The sequence below is a fragment of the Oncorhynchus gorbuscha genome, linkage group LG08, assembly GCF_021184085.1.
Source record: "Oncorhynchus gorbuscha isolate QuinsamMale2020 ecotype Even-year linkage group LG08, OgorEven_v1.0, whole genome shotgun sequence".
NCBI classification, from domain to species: Eukaryota; Metazoa; Chordata; class Actinopteri; order Salmoniformes; family Salmonidae; genus Oncorhynchus; species Oncorhynchus gorbuscha.
This window is the reverse complement of record NC_060180.1, coordinates 19,029,184-19,045,987: the sequence shown is the minus strand read 5'-3', so window position 1 is coordinate 19,045,987 and position 16,804 is coordinate 19,029,184. Positions and strand designations below refer to the sequence as shown.

Below are 16,804 nucleotides of genomic sequence, written 5' to 3'. Positions count from 1 at the left end.
TGACAAAAGAGCGATGCAGTAGTCAAAACAGATTTAATCACTCCAAATACTCAGCAGGGAATGCAACAGTTGCCACGTCCCTCTCATGGGTTGGACATCAAATCATGAGAGGTCTTCAAAGGAATGCTGCTACAGGTATTGTGAGAAATACAGACCCACTAGTGCAGTTTTTTGGGGGGGTTGTGTTAAAATGGGGAACCGTAGGGTGTAGCTTTGAAATAATACATTATTAATAACCATTTTTTTTATTTCCTGAAATTCCGTGTCTCCTGAGAGCATGATCACACGGTGTGTCAGAATATAGGCACTGTGCTTTCAACAAGAAGTTGTCTAAATGTGTATCTTCTCAGACATACATCCACAGACTGAACCCACAGGTCTGTGTCTTTCCTGTTCCTCTCAAGGGCGCTTGATCACACACACATACAGGCACGCACACACACATACGCACGCACACAGTTCAACTTGAGTGTGCTCAATTAGTTGCACATTATGAAACCACTCCAGAAGAACTACGTGATAAATACCAAGCACAAGCACACACACCTCAGCACAGAACTCTTGACTGTTAAGTGTGTAAAGCAATGCACATTAACACCCCTAAAGAACTGATCTATCTGTTATAACCTCTGATGATCTCAAAGTATTTTATTCTGAAATGTTTTGGTCAGAGATCAGCAGAAGATCGTCACCGAAAGGTTGGGGGTTAGGGGGAGTGTGTTGGCAATGGGCATATCTGCTGCTGATGTATAATCCTATTCATGAGTTTGGAATGGGGAGAGGCTATACGTCTGGTGCCCAAATGGATGACGTTTGTCTGCCAAGCAAGAGTCGAGTGGAGATGAACGGACTCAGTTCAGTTTAGCCAGTCGTCCCGATGAGCCCTTCCCAGCAATCTAGCTAGTTTATTTTTGTGGCTAGGAACTTCGGCGAGAATTTGGAACTTGTCTGTCGAAATTGGGACCTGGGAGTGTTTAGAATCATTCTGTTTTTATTGGAGTAAGTGTTATGTTTATTTTTTAATTATTTGAATATAACATAGACATTAATTCCGTAGTTGTACATTTTCAGGTGAAAATCACGACAAATGTTGTGCTTTAGCTGTCACCCTGGCCGTATATTGGCTAAACTATCTAACTACTTCCCTCTCCTTACTGCGGCAAGCGGGAGCGAAGGACACTGTGCCCCATGTTGCTGGTTTTCAGCGCAAATCTCCCCATTGAGCAGAATAGGCTGTATCACTGTGACATCCAGATGGTTACTACCAATACGTTATTTCTCATGTAGGCTGCTATCCTACTCAAAATAAAATGAAGTGGGATGGAACAAATTGGAGATGGTGAACAATGCTAAAGGTTATTTCTCCCTCGCCCTTCAAAATACACATCACTTCCTTTCATAAGTTTTAACTAGCACCATGCTGTTGCCAGCATAAACGAAGGGCATACCAGAACGGCTGTGCGACACACTTCATCCATTTAGGCACCAGGCATGTCCGTATAGCCTCTCCCCATGAAATGTTCTTTAGCAGGCTATTAGAGCACAATCATGCCGCTGTCCCTCCCTAAAAGATACTCGGCCCATCATCATTATATCATCCCCTCTGTTCCTTTCTCTTGTCTCCATCCTGGGCCAGGAATCCCAAGTGTTTCTGCTCACCACACAGTATTAGCAGACCACCTCTCTCTCTCTTTCCCGTCTCTCTAGTCTTATTTTAATGTGAGGTATATTATAACCACTTTCTGTTGTAGTGGTGTCTTGTACTGTATGACCCCCGAACTTGAAGTTTGTTGCACACCTACATTTCAGTTTATATTTTAATTCTCTGCATTTAAACTCTGTGTGTGAACTGGAAACCGAGCAAGGTGAGATACTAAATGTACACTAATACCTGTCACTCCTTTGTTTGTCTGCCAGGCTTCTGCAGTGTGCTTGCGAGCCCCCGTGTCAGAGTCCCTGTCCCGGCTGCAGAGGGACCAGCTGCAGAAGTTTGCCCAGTACCTCATCAGTGAGCTTCCCCAACAGGTCAGACTGTCGCACCACACTAACTGGTTAGATTATCTGCTAGCTTCACTTCAGGAATAAAGGGTTTGCTGGGTACCTCAATGTGGAGGGTCATCATAACTAGGAGGCAAGTTCCAACCACTGAAAGTTACATTCAAATGTGTAAATTGTATTAGCAAAGCCATATATTGTGCATCGAATCCTAGACTCATTTCTCAATCCCTTTAGGCTCTTCAAAAACATTTAGATAATGTTGTTTATCTACTGAAGATCACCAATAGTTGCAAAAATACATTCAGTTGAATGTGTGAACAATGTTGTCCTACCTCCCAGTGGCTAGGTCTGTAGAGGTAGCTATGCTCCGCCTGTAACATGCCCAGTCTCAATACTCCCTTTGTCTGCCCCCTGTGCAACTGGGATAAAGAACACACAGTAGTTGCATTGTCTCCTTATGTATTACAGTCAATAGTGCAGTGTTGGTCAGTGTAATGTTACTCAGCTCTAAGGCCAACTGTATTTCTTAGCTGTAATTAGAGCCTTGTGTTCAAAACATAGGATTTAACAAGTAGCCATGAGAAGCTATGCCCCAACCCTGAAACAATGGCGAAACCCATTGTCATAACCTATCATTAGTGGATCTGAAACAGATTCTATCATACTCATTAAAACTGATCTGTTATTTTTCTCCTCCAGATTTTGCCCACAGCCCAGAGGCTTCTGGATGAGCTCCTGTCCTCCCAGTCCACAGCCATCAACACAGTGTGTGGGGCTCCCGGTACGCCCTGCCAGCCTGCATTTCTGTTTGCCTCCTGCAGGGGGCAGTCTCTACTTATCTCTCACAAGGGTTCATAATGTGATCGGAGACGATGATAATGAGTCAAAGTGCTGTGTATTGTATGGGGTGTAACTCACCACATCCGCCACCAATATGAGATAGGGGTTGCGTCCCACGCCCACAACTGTAGATAGTGCAAATGGTAGAGAGATGCCTGAGGGCGTTTTGCTCATTTGTATATATGTGTGGTTTGAGCATGCTATAAAGTGGTTCAGATGGCCCTCACATGACATGTTTCCCAATTATCAGCTTAAATCAGCATCTTGACATTTCCTGTATGTTTGTTGTATTGCATTTCTCTGGCTTTGTGTTTACTCCCTGTCTCCTGTGTACAGACCCCACTGCTGGCCCCTCAGCTTCTGATCAGAGCACCTGGTATCTAGATGAGTCTACGCTCAGTGACAACATCAAGAAGACTCTGCACAAGTTCTGTGGCCCCTCTCCTGTTGTCTTCAGGTAAGACAGACTGGCATAGTCAAAGGCAACAGGTATATTAAGGAGATGACGCAGGTAATGTGTGGAAGTATACTTGCTAACCTGTGTGTGTGCTCCCTCTCTCCCGGTGCAGTGACGTCAACTCCATGTACCTGTCATCCACGGAGCCCCCGGCGGCGGCAGAGTGGGCATGTCTGCTGAGGCCGCTGAGGGGGCGGGAGCCCGAGGGGATCTGGAACCTCCTTTCCATTGTCAGGGAGATGCTCAAGAGGAGAGACAGCAACGCTGCACCCCTACTAGAGATCCTCACTGAGCAGTGTCTCACTTATGAACAGGTAACCCACACGTTACATACATACTTATTCACACATGATAGGACAGAGGTGACTGTTCTCTCTGCAGATCATTGGCTGGTGGTACAGCGTGCGTACTTCGGCATCCCACAGCAGTGCCAGCGGGCACACGGGGCGCAGTAACGGGCAGTCAGAGGTGGCAGCCCACGCCTGCGCCAGCATGTGTGATGAGATGGTCGTTCTGTGGAGGCTGGCTGTCCTAGACCCCACCATGAGCCCTCATAGGTGAGGTCACTTCCCTTTCTTTCTGTCTAACACTTACTTAGCCTTGGTTTCCTACATTAACTAGAATAGTGTCTACTACTGACAACAAAGAAGCACTCCTGTCTCTCTTACCTTCAATTAAATTCTCACTTTCACAACCCATTCCAAGTCTATATCTGTCTGCGTTGGGTTGATATACACTCTTTTGAGGCTCTGTTAAGTTAATCTGGTTAGAGCAGTAAGTGTTTGGGACATTGAGTGTATTAGACCAGGGCATCCTCCTGATTTACTGTGCCCTGATTGCTGCTTGGCTTTTAGAGTGCTATGTGGTCTCACTCGACACTGTGTTAAATTAGCTCTTTGAGACGCAATGACAGAAAGCGAAATAAGGAACAACAGTGTCAGTTTCTTGCAGAAAGCTCTTTGTGTGTGTGTCTTTCAGTTAGTGGCAATTCTGAGAATAATGGTGTGTGTGCATGTTTGTTACTATCGTCTCTGCTCTGTGGCCCTTGTTTCCTGGACTGACTATAACAATGTGTGTCTACGTTTCTTTTTACACCATCCCATAGGCGTTTGGAGCTGGCTGCCCAGCTCAAGCAGTGGCATCTGAAGGTGATTGAGATCGTGAAGCGAGGACAACACCGCAAGTCCCTGGACAAACTGTTCCAGGGCTTCAAGCCAGCCGTGGAGTCCTGCTACTTCAACTGGGAGGTGGCCTACCCACTGCCAGGCATCACCTACTGCAGTGCAGACAAGAAGAGCGCTTCCTTCTGCTGGGCCAGGGCAGTGCAGCAGCAGAGAGGGGCCAAGGCTGGCCTGGCTGGAGACCCCCCTGAACCTGGAGGAGGGAGATCTGGCAGCTCTGAGGGAGGTGGGGGAGACTACAAGGGCAGAAGTCCCCAACAAGAAGTGGCGGTCAGGCCCAAAGAGACCATCGTGAGCAAGAGGAAGGGGTTGTCGGCTGGGGGCGGAGGAGGGGTCCTAGTGCGGCTAGGGGGCAGTGTGTCTCTCTCTCTAGAGGAGGGCAGTAGTAAGGGGATGTACAAAGGCGCAGGTTCCTCCTCGTCCACTGGGAGCAAGGCTAAGTTAGCCCAGGGGGGCAAGTCGTCCTCTGGGGGATCAGGAGTGGTAGGGGGAAAACACCAAGCGGCCAAGCGGCGCACCAGCAGTGAGGACAGCTCCCTCGAGCCTGACATGGCCGAGCTGAGCCTGGATGATGGCTCCAGTTTGGCGCTGGGTGCTGAGGCCAGCAACACCTTTGACTTCACGCCCCCGCCGCCCGAGATGCTGCCCTCACCAAGCCCGCTACTCAGAGAGCCACACAAATACAGTGGGGGAGGGAAAGGGGCCGGAAACACGCCCAAGGAGCGTGCCTTCGAGGGCAAACGGGCCACCCTGCCTGCCACTGAATCCCAGCCCGCCTTCCCCACCAAAGAGAACGCTGCTGTCATCGTGGAAGCAGCCATTGCCATGGTGAATGTGGAGGCGGAGATGAATGGAAATGAGGAGGCGGCCATCGCTGGAGATGCTCGGCCTTCTACCTCGGTTGTTACCGTGACTACAGCTGCCGCCAAGTCACCGCATGATGGCCGCCGAGAAACTGGCACTGGAGCCGTAGCACTGCCCAATCAGGCCCCAGAGGGAGTAGCGGGGGCAGGAGGAGACCCTGTAGGAGAGGATGACTACCAGGCCTACTTTCTGAATTCAGCTAATGAGGAGGGGGCAGAGAGAGTGTCGGAGAACAACAATGAGGAGGAACCAGACATCTTTGCTGGGATCAAGCCACTGGAGCAGGAGGGCCAGATGGAGGTGCTGTTTGCGTGTGCAGAGGCCCTCCACGCTCACGGCTACAGCAACGATGCCTGCAGACTGGCAGTGGAGCTGGCCGGAGACCTGCTGGCCAACCCTCCAGACCTGAAGGTGGAGCAGCCCCAGACCAAGGGCAAGAAGAGCAAGGTGTCCACCAGCAGGCAGACCCAGGTGGCCACTAACACGTTGGTTAAGACCTCCTTCCTGCTGACGGTGCTGAGCGAGAGGCTGGAGCTCCACAACCTGGCCTTCAGCACGGGTATGTTTTCTCTTGAGCTGCAGAGGCCCCCAGCCTCCACCAAGGCCCTGGAGGTCAAGCTTGCTTACCAGGAGTCAGAGGTGGTGGCTCTGCTGAAGAAAATCCCTCTGGGCCTGGTGGAGATGACGTCCATACGGGACAGGGCCGAGCAGCTCCGAGATGGGAACTTCTGTGACTACAGGCCTGTCCTGCCCCTCATGCTGGCCAGCTTCATATTTGATGTGCTGTGTACCCCAGGTGAATCTTGCTACACATTTTTAATTTGCCATGTTTTTTCCTTCCACATTGAGATTCTGTTTGAGCTCACACACTACATACACAGATGTATAACGTTTACTTGATAATTGATCTGAATTACACATCATGCAGTCATCACACAAGTGAGACTTCCAGTCATTTATATTTCACCTAGTCCCCCTCTCTATCTTGTTTGTACAGTTGTGTCCCCCACAGGTTCCCGTCCGCCTAGCCGTAACCGGAACAACGAGATGCCTGGAGATGAGGAGCTGGGCTTTGAGGCGGCTGTAGCAGCACTGGGTAAGTTCAACCACAAGGTTTTTTGCATTTACACCTTCAGAAAGAGGTAGGTGCCATTTAGTGGTTCCGTGTTGAGGTTAGTGATACTTAAATAGGAAAACGTCCCGGTGCTAGTTTGGCTTAAAAACAGATGAACTCTTTTGCTTCGGTCTTCATCTTTCCAACCCCCTGGTGTAGGTATGAAGACCACAGTGAGCGAGGCAGAGCATCCTCTGCTGTGTGAGGGGACCAGGAGAGAGAAAGGAGACTTGGCTCTGGCCCTCATGATCACATACAAGGATGACCAGAGCAAGCTGAAAAAGGTAGACCTTCTGCACTGTGGCCAGTAGAATATCTAGTTACCAATAAACATATTAATGCATTTTTTTGAATGCATTGTATGGCTTGTGGATGACTCTCCCTCACTATCTGACCTTCCAGATCCTGGACAAGCTGCTGGACAGAGAGAGCCAGACCCACAAGCCCCAGACCCTGAGCTCTTTCTACTCCAGCAAGCCAGCTGCCAGCAGCCAAAGGAGCCCGTCCAAGCACACTGCCCACACTGCTCACGGACACGGAGGTGCCACAGGAGGGGTGTCCAAACATGCCCCCAACGCCACAGCTGCAGCCGGGTCCTCCTCCTCCTTGCAAGCGGTGGCTGCTGGGGGGGCAGCAGGACAGCAGGCAGGTCTGGCGGGCAGTGGGGTGCAGAACAATTCCACAGCCGGAGAGTGTGTCAGTGAGGCCAGAGAGCAAGGTGAGGCACAGACGACAGATGTTACCCTACCTATGCGAAACAGATTTGTTGAAAATGGAAGGAATTGTTTTAATCCAACTTTGTTGCTACTGTTTAGATGTAAAACTTATTCAGTACTTAACTTATTGTCTTAGCAGATGGCGTCCAGCCTGCGTCATGTGACCAGCCGAGTGAGGCTGTCCCATTCAAGCCAGAGGGCACAGTGCCGAGCCGCTTGGCGCTGGGAGGACGGGGGGCATACAGCGGGCGCTGCTGGGGCTCTCCTGTCCGCCAGAAGAAGAAACACACAGGTAACCATGACAACCCCACCTAAACCTCAGATTTAGACACTGGCTGTCTCTCAAATAACAGCCTATACTGTATAGTGTGCACTGCATTTGAACAGGGTGTATTGTATGGCTCGAATGGCCATCTAGAGGTAGTATTGACACGTGGCTGACTAGATAGAAGTTTGAGTTTTAAGTGTTTTGTCCCAGGCATGGCGAGTATCGACAGCAGTGCTCCTGAGACCACCTCAGACAGCTCCCCCACCCTTAGTCGACGCCCGCTCAGAGGGGCTGGGCTGCAGCTTCCTGGGGGAGGGGCCAAGACAGTGACAGCATCAGCAGCTCCTCTTCTGATTCGTTAGGCTCCTCCTCATCCAGTGGCTCTCGCAGGGCTGGAGGCGGAGCTAGGGCAAAGAGCACAGACACCAGCAGGTGAGTGACTTCTACATATTCTATACATGTGTTGATGCCATCTGATTATTGGAGAACTCAACTAGGGTATTCACAAAAATATGCTAATTGAACATTCCTCTTCTCGCCCCCCTCTTAGATATAAAGGGCGTCGTCCCGAGTGCCATGCACCACATGTGCCCAACCAACCGTCGGAGGCGGCGGCCCACTTCTATTTCGAGCTGGCCAAGACCGTGCTGATCAAGGCCGGGGGCAACAGCTCCACCTCCATCTTCACCCAGCCCTCAGCCAGTGGAGGCCACCAGGGGCCCCACCGCAATTTGCACCTCTGTGCCTTTGAGATCGGCCTGTACGCCCTAGGCCTGCACAACTTTGTCTCACCTAACTGGCTCTCCAGGACCTACTCCTCCCACGTCTCCTGGATCACAGGTGAGGAGCTTTATTTTTCTCTGTCCTTTCTCATCGGGATAGGTCACCCCAAAAGTGAAGTTCTTTCATAGTCCATGAGACAGTAGTAGCTATAATGAATGTCTCTCCCTCTTCCCCTCCAGGCCAGGCCATGGAGATCGGCAGTGCTGCCCTCAACATCCTGGTGGAATGCTGGGACGGGCACCTCACCCCTCCCGAGGTGGCATCACTGGCCGACAGAGCATCACGGGCGCGGGACCCCAACATGGTTCGCGCTGCGGCTGAGCTGGCCCTAAGTTGCCTGCCCCATGCACACGCCCTCAACCCCAATGAGATCCAGAGGGCCCTGGTGCAGTGCAAGGAACAGGTACATGTCCGGTACTCTTCAGTTCTGCAGAAGACACATCGGACTACTCATGTAGGCTGGGCATCCTTTTATTCTTTTACCCTTTTATCCATTTTCTCTCTAAAATGCACCTTTTCCCCTAAATCTCCTCATCCTTTCTTCTCTCTCTCTTTTCTTCACCTCCTCCCCGCCTCTCTCCCTGCAGGACAACGTGATGCTAGAGAAAGCCTGTATGGCTGTAGAGGAGGCAGCCAAGGGGGGTGGTGTGTACCCTGAGGTTCTGTTTGAGGTGGCCCACCAGTGGTACTGGCTCTATGAGCAGACAGTAGGCGGGGGGTCAGGGGCCCAGCGTGAAGGCCCGGGACGCTGTGGGGCCAACGGTGGAGCTGGAAGGAGGCCCCCAGAGATGGGCCATGGTGTAATGGACAACATTGGCAACATGGATTCCTCCGGCGTCGCCACGGTGACGGCCTCAGTGACAGCAGCGGCTGTGGTGCCCGTCATCTCTGTGGGCTCCACCATCTACCAATCACACGCCCTTCCCGGCTCGGCCATGGCCCACCCCCACACCCAGGGCCTGCACCCCTACACCACCATCCAGGCCCACCTACCCACAGTCTGCACCCCCCAGTACCTGGGGCACCCACTGCAGCACGTCCCCCGCCCCACTGTATTCCCCGTGTCAGGGGGTGCCTACCCACAGGTAAGAGGACTGTCTGGAGGGAGGGAGGGCAGGAAGACAAGGAGATACTGATAAGATGGGCTGAGGGAGAGATAGTAGGGGAGAAGAATTCGATAAGAGATGGACATGGAGATGGCAATAAGAGTCAAATTGAAATAACAGTTAAATTCTTAATTTACAATGCCGGGCCAAACCCTCCCCTAACCCGGACGACGCTGGGACAATTGTGTGCCACTCTATGGGACTCCCGATCATGGCCGGTTGTGATACAGCCCAGGATAAAACCAGGGTCTGTAGTGATGCCTGTAGCACTGAGATGCAGTGCCTGTGACCGCTGCGCCACTCGGTACTTACTATCACAAATAAACTCAGAAATAGGCTGGTTGAGAATCATTACTATGGCTTCCAGTGAAACACTGTGCTGATAGTTGTTACATCTTAAGTAGCTTCCATCTACTTTGAAGACATAACGTATCCCTATACACCCCAAACTTTGCTTCACACTAGATGCAAGCCTTCTCTCAGTCCCTAGAACATCACAGAGAATATCAGATGGTAGAGACTGCTCCACCCCGTTTGGAACTCACAAGATCCATTTGAAAATGAGACTGTGAATTTGGAGACTAACGCACAGTTTTGCATTCCCTTTATTTAATTTCTATTATTGGTATTTTTTATTACAACTTTGATTTCATACACCTGTTTCTGTATATTGTATTTTATTAACTTTTTGGTTTCATTAAAAACTTGTGACAGTTTTTTACAGTATAAAATTGATATGGGAGGGGGGGGGCAGAAAGATGTACAGACAACATTGACACTGAGTTTCAAGGCGACTCAACTAGACAACTGGACCACTGCCAAGTGATCAGTATGCACCGGTGTACCCATAGTGTTTGACTTCAAAAATAGCAATTTCTCAAGCAATAATTTTGCTAGGACTGTTTGGGAGTGGTCTGAGTGGGGAGGGGAACACTGAAAACTAGCTGTTATTGGAATAAAGGTTTGGAACTCTCTTTAATATTGTCACCAGGAAAAACTCCATGCCACCACAACAGGCTGAAATTCCAGGCAGTCTTTTCAAACAGCTCTTACACTAAAAGGGAATTGTCACCAATTTCATACTACTATTCCAACTTCATAGTGTGAAAATGTATATAAAACACAGAAAAATCACATTTTTGACTGCATTGTGCCTTTAAGCCCACGACCATTGTCTTTGTCACTCCGTGTTGCTCGTCCCTCAGTGCAGACGAATGTCACACTATCTGGCATAAGACAGTGTCCCAGGACTGCAACAGAGAATAGCATCTAACTAATTTTAAGTGTGTCTGTGTGCCCTCTCAGGGAATGCACCCGGCCTTTATCGGTGCCCAGTACCCGTTCTCAGTGGCCACTGGCCCCCATCCGCCCATGGCAGCGACAGCGGTCACCTTCCCCGGTGTTCCCGTGCCGTCCATGACCCAGATCGCCGTCCACCCCTATCACACAGAGACCGGCCTGCCTCTTAGCACCACTGTAGCAGGTGAGCAAAGACCTCTGCTGTGGGTGTGTGCATGCATGTCTTTGTCCCTTGTATGTCTATAGATGTAAAATAAGAATCTATTTAGCCCATGTAAGTGTGTGTATAGTTGATGGTTCACATTTTATAGCAGAAGTTGTTAAAAAAATAAGTTTGAACTTGGATGTTTTATAATGGACTCTCTATGGCACTCTCAGGAGCCGCATCTTTTTCCCCTTTCTATCCAGTAGGTGGCGTCCATTCAGGCGCCACAATCCAGGCCATTCAGGGGTCATCTCTTCCTGGAATGTCTTCTCAGCCTGTCTCATTGGTCAGCGCCCCCTTCCCATCTGAAGACGAGCAGCATAGCCAGCCAATCAGCCAGCAGGGCCTTCACTACCTGCACTCAGCATACAGAGTTGGTGAGGAACAACCATTCTTTTAAGTGTCCATGATAAACATCTATAGATGGTATAAGCACTGGGAATATCAGTTTAATCATTTTCTATGGTTTAGCTTTTTATTCAAACTGATTGGTGGTGTTGATAACTGTGATATTTGACCCTGACTCTTTGATAGGCATGCTAGCATTGGAGATGCTGGGCAGGAGGGCTCACAACGACCACCCCAATAACTTCTCCCGCAGCCCCCCATACACAGAGGACGTCAAGTGGCTCCTGGGCCTGGCTGCACGGCTAGGTGAGAAAGGGCAGGGGTGAAGAGGGCATTCTGCAGGCATCTTTGATTCAAGTGGTTGTTTGATCTATTACAGTGTTTTGGGAATTATAGATTTGAATTATTGATACACCAGCATAATGGTATCTGGTGGTTTACGAAGGTGAGGACTACAGTTGAATGCTAAGTAAGACACATAAACAGAAATATCGATATCGGAGCACTGCATTTTCTGTGTATGTTGAGAGGATTTTACTGAAATGACAGGGTACTCTGCCAGAATTCAAAGTAGAACATATGTTAGCCATAGACTTTTTATGTTAATTGTCATTAAATACTAAATGTTCCCGGTTCTCCCATCCTCTCCAGGGGTGAACTACGTGTACCAGTTCTGTGTGGGTGCGGCTAAGGGCGTGCTCAGCCCCTTTGTCCTTCAGGAGATCATCATGGAGGCTCTCCAGAGACTGAACCCCGCCCACATCCATGCCCACCTCCGCACGCCTGCCTTCCACCAACTGGTGCAGCGCTGCCAGCAGGCCTACCTACAGGTAACACCAGGGTCCAGGCTGCAAACTACCCTCTAGATCCTTCCCTTAGCCCTTCAACAGGCCTATTGACAGGTAACACCAGAGCCTAGGCCGCAAACAACCCCTAGCCATTTGGCCAGGTATGTATAAGCTATGTGGTGAATGGTGATGGCTTCACCTAGTCTTCCAAGACTTGGGTGTGGACAATATGGCAAAAATATCCCCTATCAAGTTATTTCAGATCTGTAAACAGCTAAGGGGCTCACATCTCACCAGTATATACAAATACAGCAGCCTTTCAGTAGCCACAAAGCTCTTTGGTAAACACCATGAACCTCATATCCTGAGCATACACGTTGACTGTCCCCTTGGTTAAAAGTGTACAACACAACCACATTTTTATATCAGGATACTAGGTTAGAAACTGATCAGAGTGGGTCTATTCTGTGTATTGGCAGGGCAGGGGGAGTATTATCTTGGGGAGGAGAAGGAGAGTGAGCGTTTCTCACAGCTTACATAAATAGTTGATGAAGTCCGAGTGCTACACACCGTGGAGAAGGGAGACTCATGAGTGCCACCACTGGATAGCCTGCTCTGATGGGGAAGCGGATAATCGGCTGTGACAGTTGCGAAGCTAAAAGGCATGTTGCCCCCTGGAGATTCTGTACTTGCTCACATGCACATGCATGTGCACACTGAATTCCTTGCTTCCTTGCTGCGGTTTGAGTCACTGTCCTTCTACTTTAAACGAGGCTAGATAAAACCACTGTGTTGGCTTTAAAGGTGAATGTTCAAATTCTCACTTTGTAAAGTGTAACACACACCTCTTCCTATTTGACCCAGTGTCAGTTCACTTTCTCTTATCTGAATGATGTGTTATTTCTACACACACTTGTACACACACACTCACACACACGTGTGTGTGTGTGTGTGTGTGCTGGCACATTTGTTGATGTCCGGTGACAATATCAGCGCGACACAGGCTTCTCCACTCTTTCTCATCAGGCAGTTAATGAGATGAGGTATCTGGGGGTTGTACTCAAGAGGAAATGTACCATGACTGACAATGAATCACTTCCTCACTCACGGAAAGGGAATGAATTCCATATGCTGGATGTCTTGTGATGTCTTTCTCTGGAATTGGTTCTCCACTCCCCCTTAGAACACATCCTGTTCATATTAAACTCGGGTAAATGAGGTCAAAAGAGTAACTTTTGTGGTTCTTATATTGAAATGACTGTCTGAAATTGCAGCAGTACCAAGGTTAGTGTCTACCCTTTTGAGTCATACTTCATTAAACAGCACCATTGTGAGCAAACTGAAACGCTCTCTGTTTCCCATTAATAATTTAGCAATTTAACCTCATTATGATGCAGAATCTGTCCTGAGAGGTAAAAAAATGAAGCACCTGCTCAAAGCTGGGAGTGAAAAGACTGAATTCTCATCACTTCATCAATGCCCTAACAAAGGGCTAACCCTGAGATGGAGGGATGTGATTAAATTAACCCATTTAAACTCTGCCTGCTAGCGCGTCTTAGTATGAAATACATTGTCCAGAAGCAGAAATATAATTGAAACCACCTAGTTAAAGGTGTCCGTATCAAGGTATACTATTAAGATAGTGGACCACATAAGGATATCTGTATCCCACCAAACACTGTTGACCAATCCATGTCTACCCCCCTAGCCCCGATATACTTGTGTAGACCTGAATGGATTGATATTCACAATGTGGCGAAGATTCCCCAGAGTCTCTCAGAGGACAAAGTGGAGCTATTACCATCCTTGTATCAGACTAATTTCCTCCGTTCATTGTGGGTAGGGTTTGGATTTGAGTAAAGAGATGATCCCTTGATGCCCCTTTGACCCATGGGTGCCCTATCTCTGTGCCTAACTTTGACATAAGTAGTAAAGTAGATGACCCTTTGGTGCCCTGTTTGACTTAGTCCATCTGATTCTCTGTCCCCCTCTCCATTCCCACTGCAGTACATCCACCACCGGCTGATCCACCTGACCCCGGCCGACTACGACGACTTTGTCAACATCATCCGCAGCGCCCGTGGGGCTTTCTGCCTGACACCTGTGGGCATGATGCAGTTCAATGACGTGCTGCAAAACCTGAAGAGGGGCAAGCAGACCAAGGAGCTGTGGCAGCGCATCTCTCTGGAGATGGCCACCTTCTCCCCATGACTATGAGGGCAGTGGAGTGGGAGAGGAACGACGCTCCCACCCCACAAACCCACAGCCCTGTCGATCTCTGTCTCTTTCCATCGACCCGTAGCCCTGCATCGAACGCTCTCTCCATTCGCCTCTCAGGCCTCTCGCTCACCTGACGTCACCCATCTCCTTGTGTACCCTGATGTACACACCCTACACAGCACACAGGCAGCACAATCAACCCCCATTTCCTTTTAGATGTCATAGGTGTGTGAGACAGAGTTTGAGGTAAGCTGAATGGAGATCAGTTTATGTAGTTTTCTATATCGGTTTGTGACTGAATTGCAGCTCCCATTTATCATGGTTCATGTCTCTTTGTAACTTCCTGTAACGTATATTCCCAACTCATGTTCATCCTCCCAACTTTCCTACCAGAAGCTGTCACGAAGGATGCTTTATGGTTGCTTGGGGTGTATAAGTTGTCATTTATTTTGTTGTTAATGTTAGTTGGTTCTTTTATTGAAACAACTGAGTAAATCAGATTCATACTGCAACATTCCTCTGTCCTGGGGGAGTGAGCCTCCACCAGTCACTACGGATCTGAATTTTAGGTATTCTGACAGTGTTTAAAAAAGAAAAAAGCAAGACAAAAAACAGTTTGTTGAAATAATTGAAAAAAAAAAGTAATACGAAAATTATCTGAGTACGGGTGAGGATTCTTTTTAGTGTTTTGTTTAATCTTTTGTTTTTGATATTTTGTATAGAATAACGTGTATGCAGAGAGGACTTTGAGAATGAGCGAGTGTTAACATGAGTTTTGTGTGGGTTACCTTTTCCAATTTAGCGGTTTGAGGTTTTGGGTCTGGAAACACAGGAGTCTGGCTGGACCAAACTCATCATTGGCCCTTTTGTAGTGGTTCAAGAGTGCAAGTGTACGGCCCCTGAGAATCTCAAGTACAATCATCCAATCAAATATCAGGATCACATAAAGGATGAGTGGACATGACATTTACATATGCCCTGCACATGTAGAATCATAAAAGTGCTATGCTCATAAAGGCTTATATGCAGACTGGATTTCCAGGATACATCCATCAGCTGTTACTGTGGAATTCATGTCCATTGATGTTTTATAGGCGGCGTTGCCAGATCCCTGTGTTCCAAATCCACACCGCCAACCTTGCTCTGGAGCTCACGGGGTGAAGAGTGACTTAGTAGAAAATGTACTGTGATATTTTTGTATTCCTCGAAGTGTAGCTTAATTGAAAAAAAAAATTAAACATTTTGCTGATTGCAAGAAGTTGTAATTTAGAATAAAAAAAATGGATAAAGCAATACTGACATGTAGAGTTTACTTAATAAAGGTAATTCAAAACACTAATTTGCTGTAATTTTATGTGGGTCGAAAGTGCAAGTGAGTACAAAAATTGACACTTGAACCACCTATTAATGTAAATCAGAAATAGTCTACTTATTTATTTTAAATCCTCTGACCACTGAAACTCCAATGGATTTGACTGGCAAAATGAAAAGGTATGACATAAAATTCATTCTTTGGTCTGTCACAGTATGACCAGGAGAGGGAACCATAGGGCAATTTATGATTGGGTTCCAGTAGTCTGGCTAATCTGAGTTCATTTCGACACTATTATAGTTAATCTTTAATTCCCAAAATGTAGTTCAAAATGGCTTTCATAGAATGGTTCCCAAATGATGGTGGTTCATAAGACAATGCAGTTTACATGGGAAGACACATTTGCAATGTTTTACAATTGCTACACTTGCTACCTGCTCATACACCAAAGTTAGCATTTTATCAAGATTTTTGTCCTCTAGTGACCCAAGTAAAAGGAGTAGCATGGCTCAGTACTCTGCGTTGGAGAAAAATGTATGTCATGGTTCCGTATTAATTACAGAATTGTATAATGTGCAGCTTATCAAATACTAAACACATATCAACGCAACATGCAACAATTTCAAAGATTTGACTGAGTTACAGTTCATAGATGGAAATTAATCAATCAGGCCCTAATCTATGGATTTCACATAACTGGGTAAGGGTGAAGCTATGAGTGGGTCTGGGAGGGCAACGGCCCACCCACTTGAGAGCTAGGCCCAGCCAATCAGAATTAGTTTTTTATCAACAAAAGGTTTTTATCAGCCGACCAAGTGACTGGTCAGATGATCCCGCAAGTGAAGAAACCTGATGTGGAGGTTCTTGGCTAGCATTGTTCCACTTGGTCTGTGGTTGTGAGGCCGGTTGGACATACTGGCAAATTCTCTAAAAACAATGGAGGTGGCTTATGAAATTAACATTCAATCAATTGGCAACAACACTGGTTGACATTACTGCAGTCAGCATGCCAATTGCACACTTTCTCAATTTGAGACATCTGTGGCAATGTGTTATGTGACAAAACTGCATATTTTAGAGTGGCCTTTTATTGTCCCCAGCACAAGGTGTACCTGTATAATGATCATGCTGTTTAATCAGCTTCATGATATGCCACATCTGTCAGGTGGATGGATTATCTTGGTGGTCCTTCTGTAGCTCAGTTGGTAGAGCATGGCGCTTGTAACGCCAGGGTAGTGGGTTCGATCCCCGGGACCACCCATATGTAGAATGTATGCACACATGACTGTAAGTCGCTTTGGATAA

At 47.9% G+C, this 16,804-nt stretch overlaps 1 protein-coding gene across 1 annotated transcript in view; it reads left to right on the top strand.

The window, feature by feature from the left end:
* Positions 1-15,526, top strand: part of LOC124041282 (zinc finger SWIM domain-containing protein 8-like) — a 33,336-nt gene extending 17,810 nt beyond the window's left edge. The window contains 20 exon segments of the mRNA XM_046358690.1: positions 1,918-2,025; positions 2,698-2,779; positions 3,175-3,295; positions 3,408-3,609; positions 3,677-3,852; positions 4,401-6,136; positions 6,338-6,436; positions 6,614-6,738; positions 6,857-7,172; positions 7,310-7,462; positions 7,649-7,723; positions 7,726-7,870; positions 7,989-8,278; positions 8,401-8,624; positions 8,809-9,306; positions 10,633-10,810; positions 11,005-11,208; positions 11,366-11,485; positions 11,831-12,009; positions 13,975-15,526. Of these exon segments, the coding sequence (XP_046214646.1) occupies positions 1,918-2,025; positions 2,698-2,779; positions 3,175-3,295; positions 3,408-3,609; positions 3,677-3,852; positions 4,401-6,136; positions 6,338-6,436; positions 6,614-6,738; positions 6,857-7,172; positions 7,310-7,462; positions 7,649-7,723; positions 7,726-7,870; positions 7,989-8,278; positions 8,401-8,624; positions 8,809-9,306; positions 10,633-10,810; positions 11,005-11,208; positions 11,366-11,485; positions 11,831-12,009; positions 13,975-14,178 (5,235 nt within the window). The 3' untranslated portion in view covers positions 14,179-15,526.
* The last annotated feature ends 1,278 nt before the right edge of the window (positions 15,527-16,804 follow it).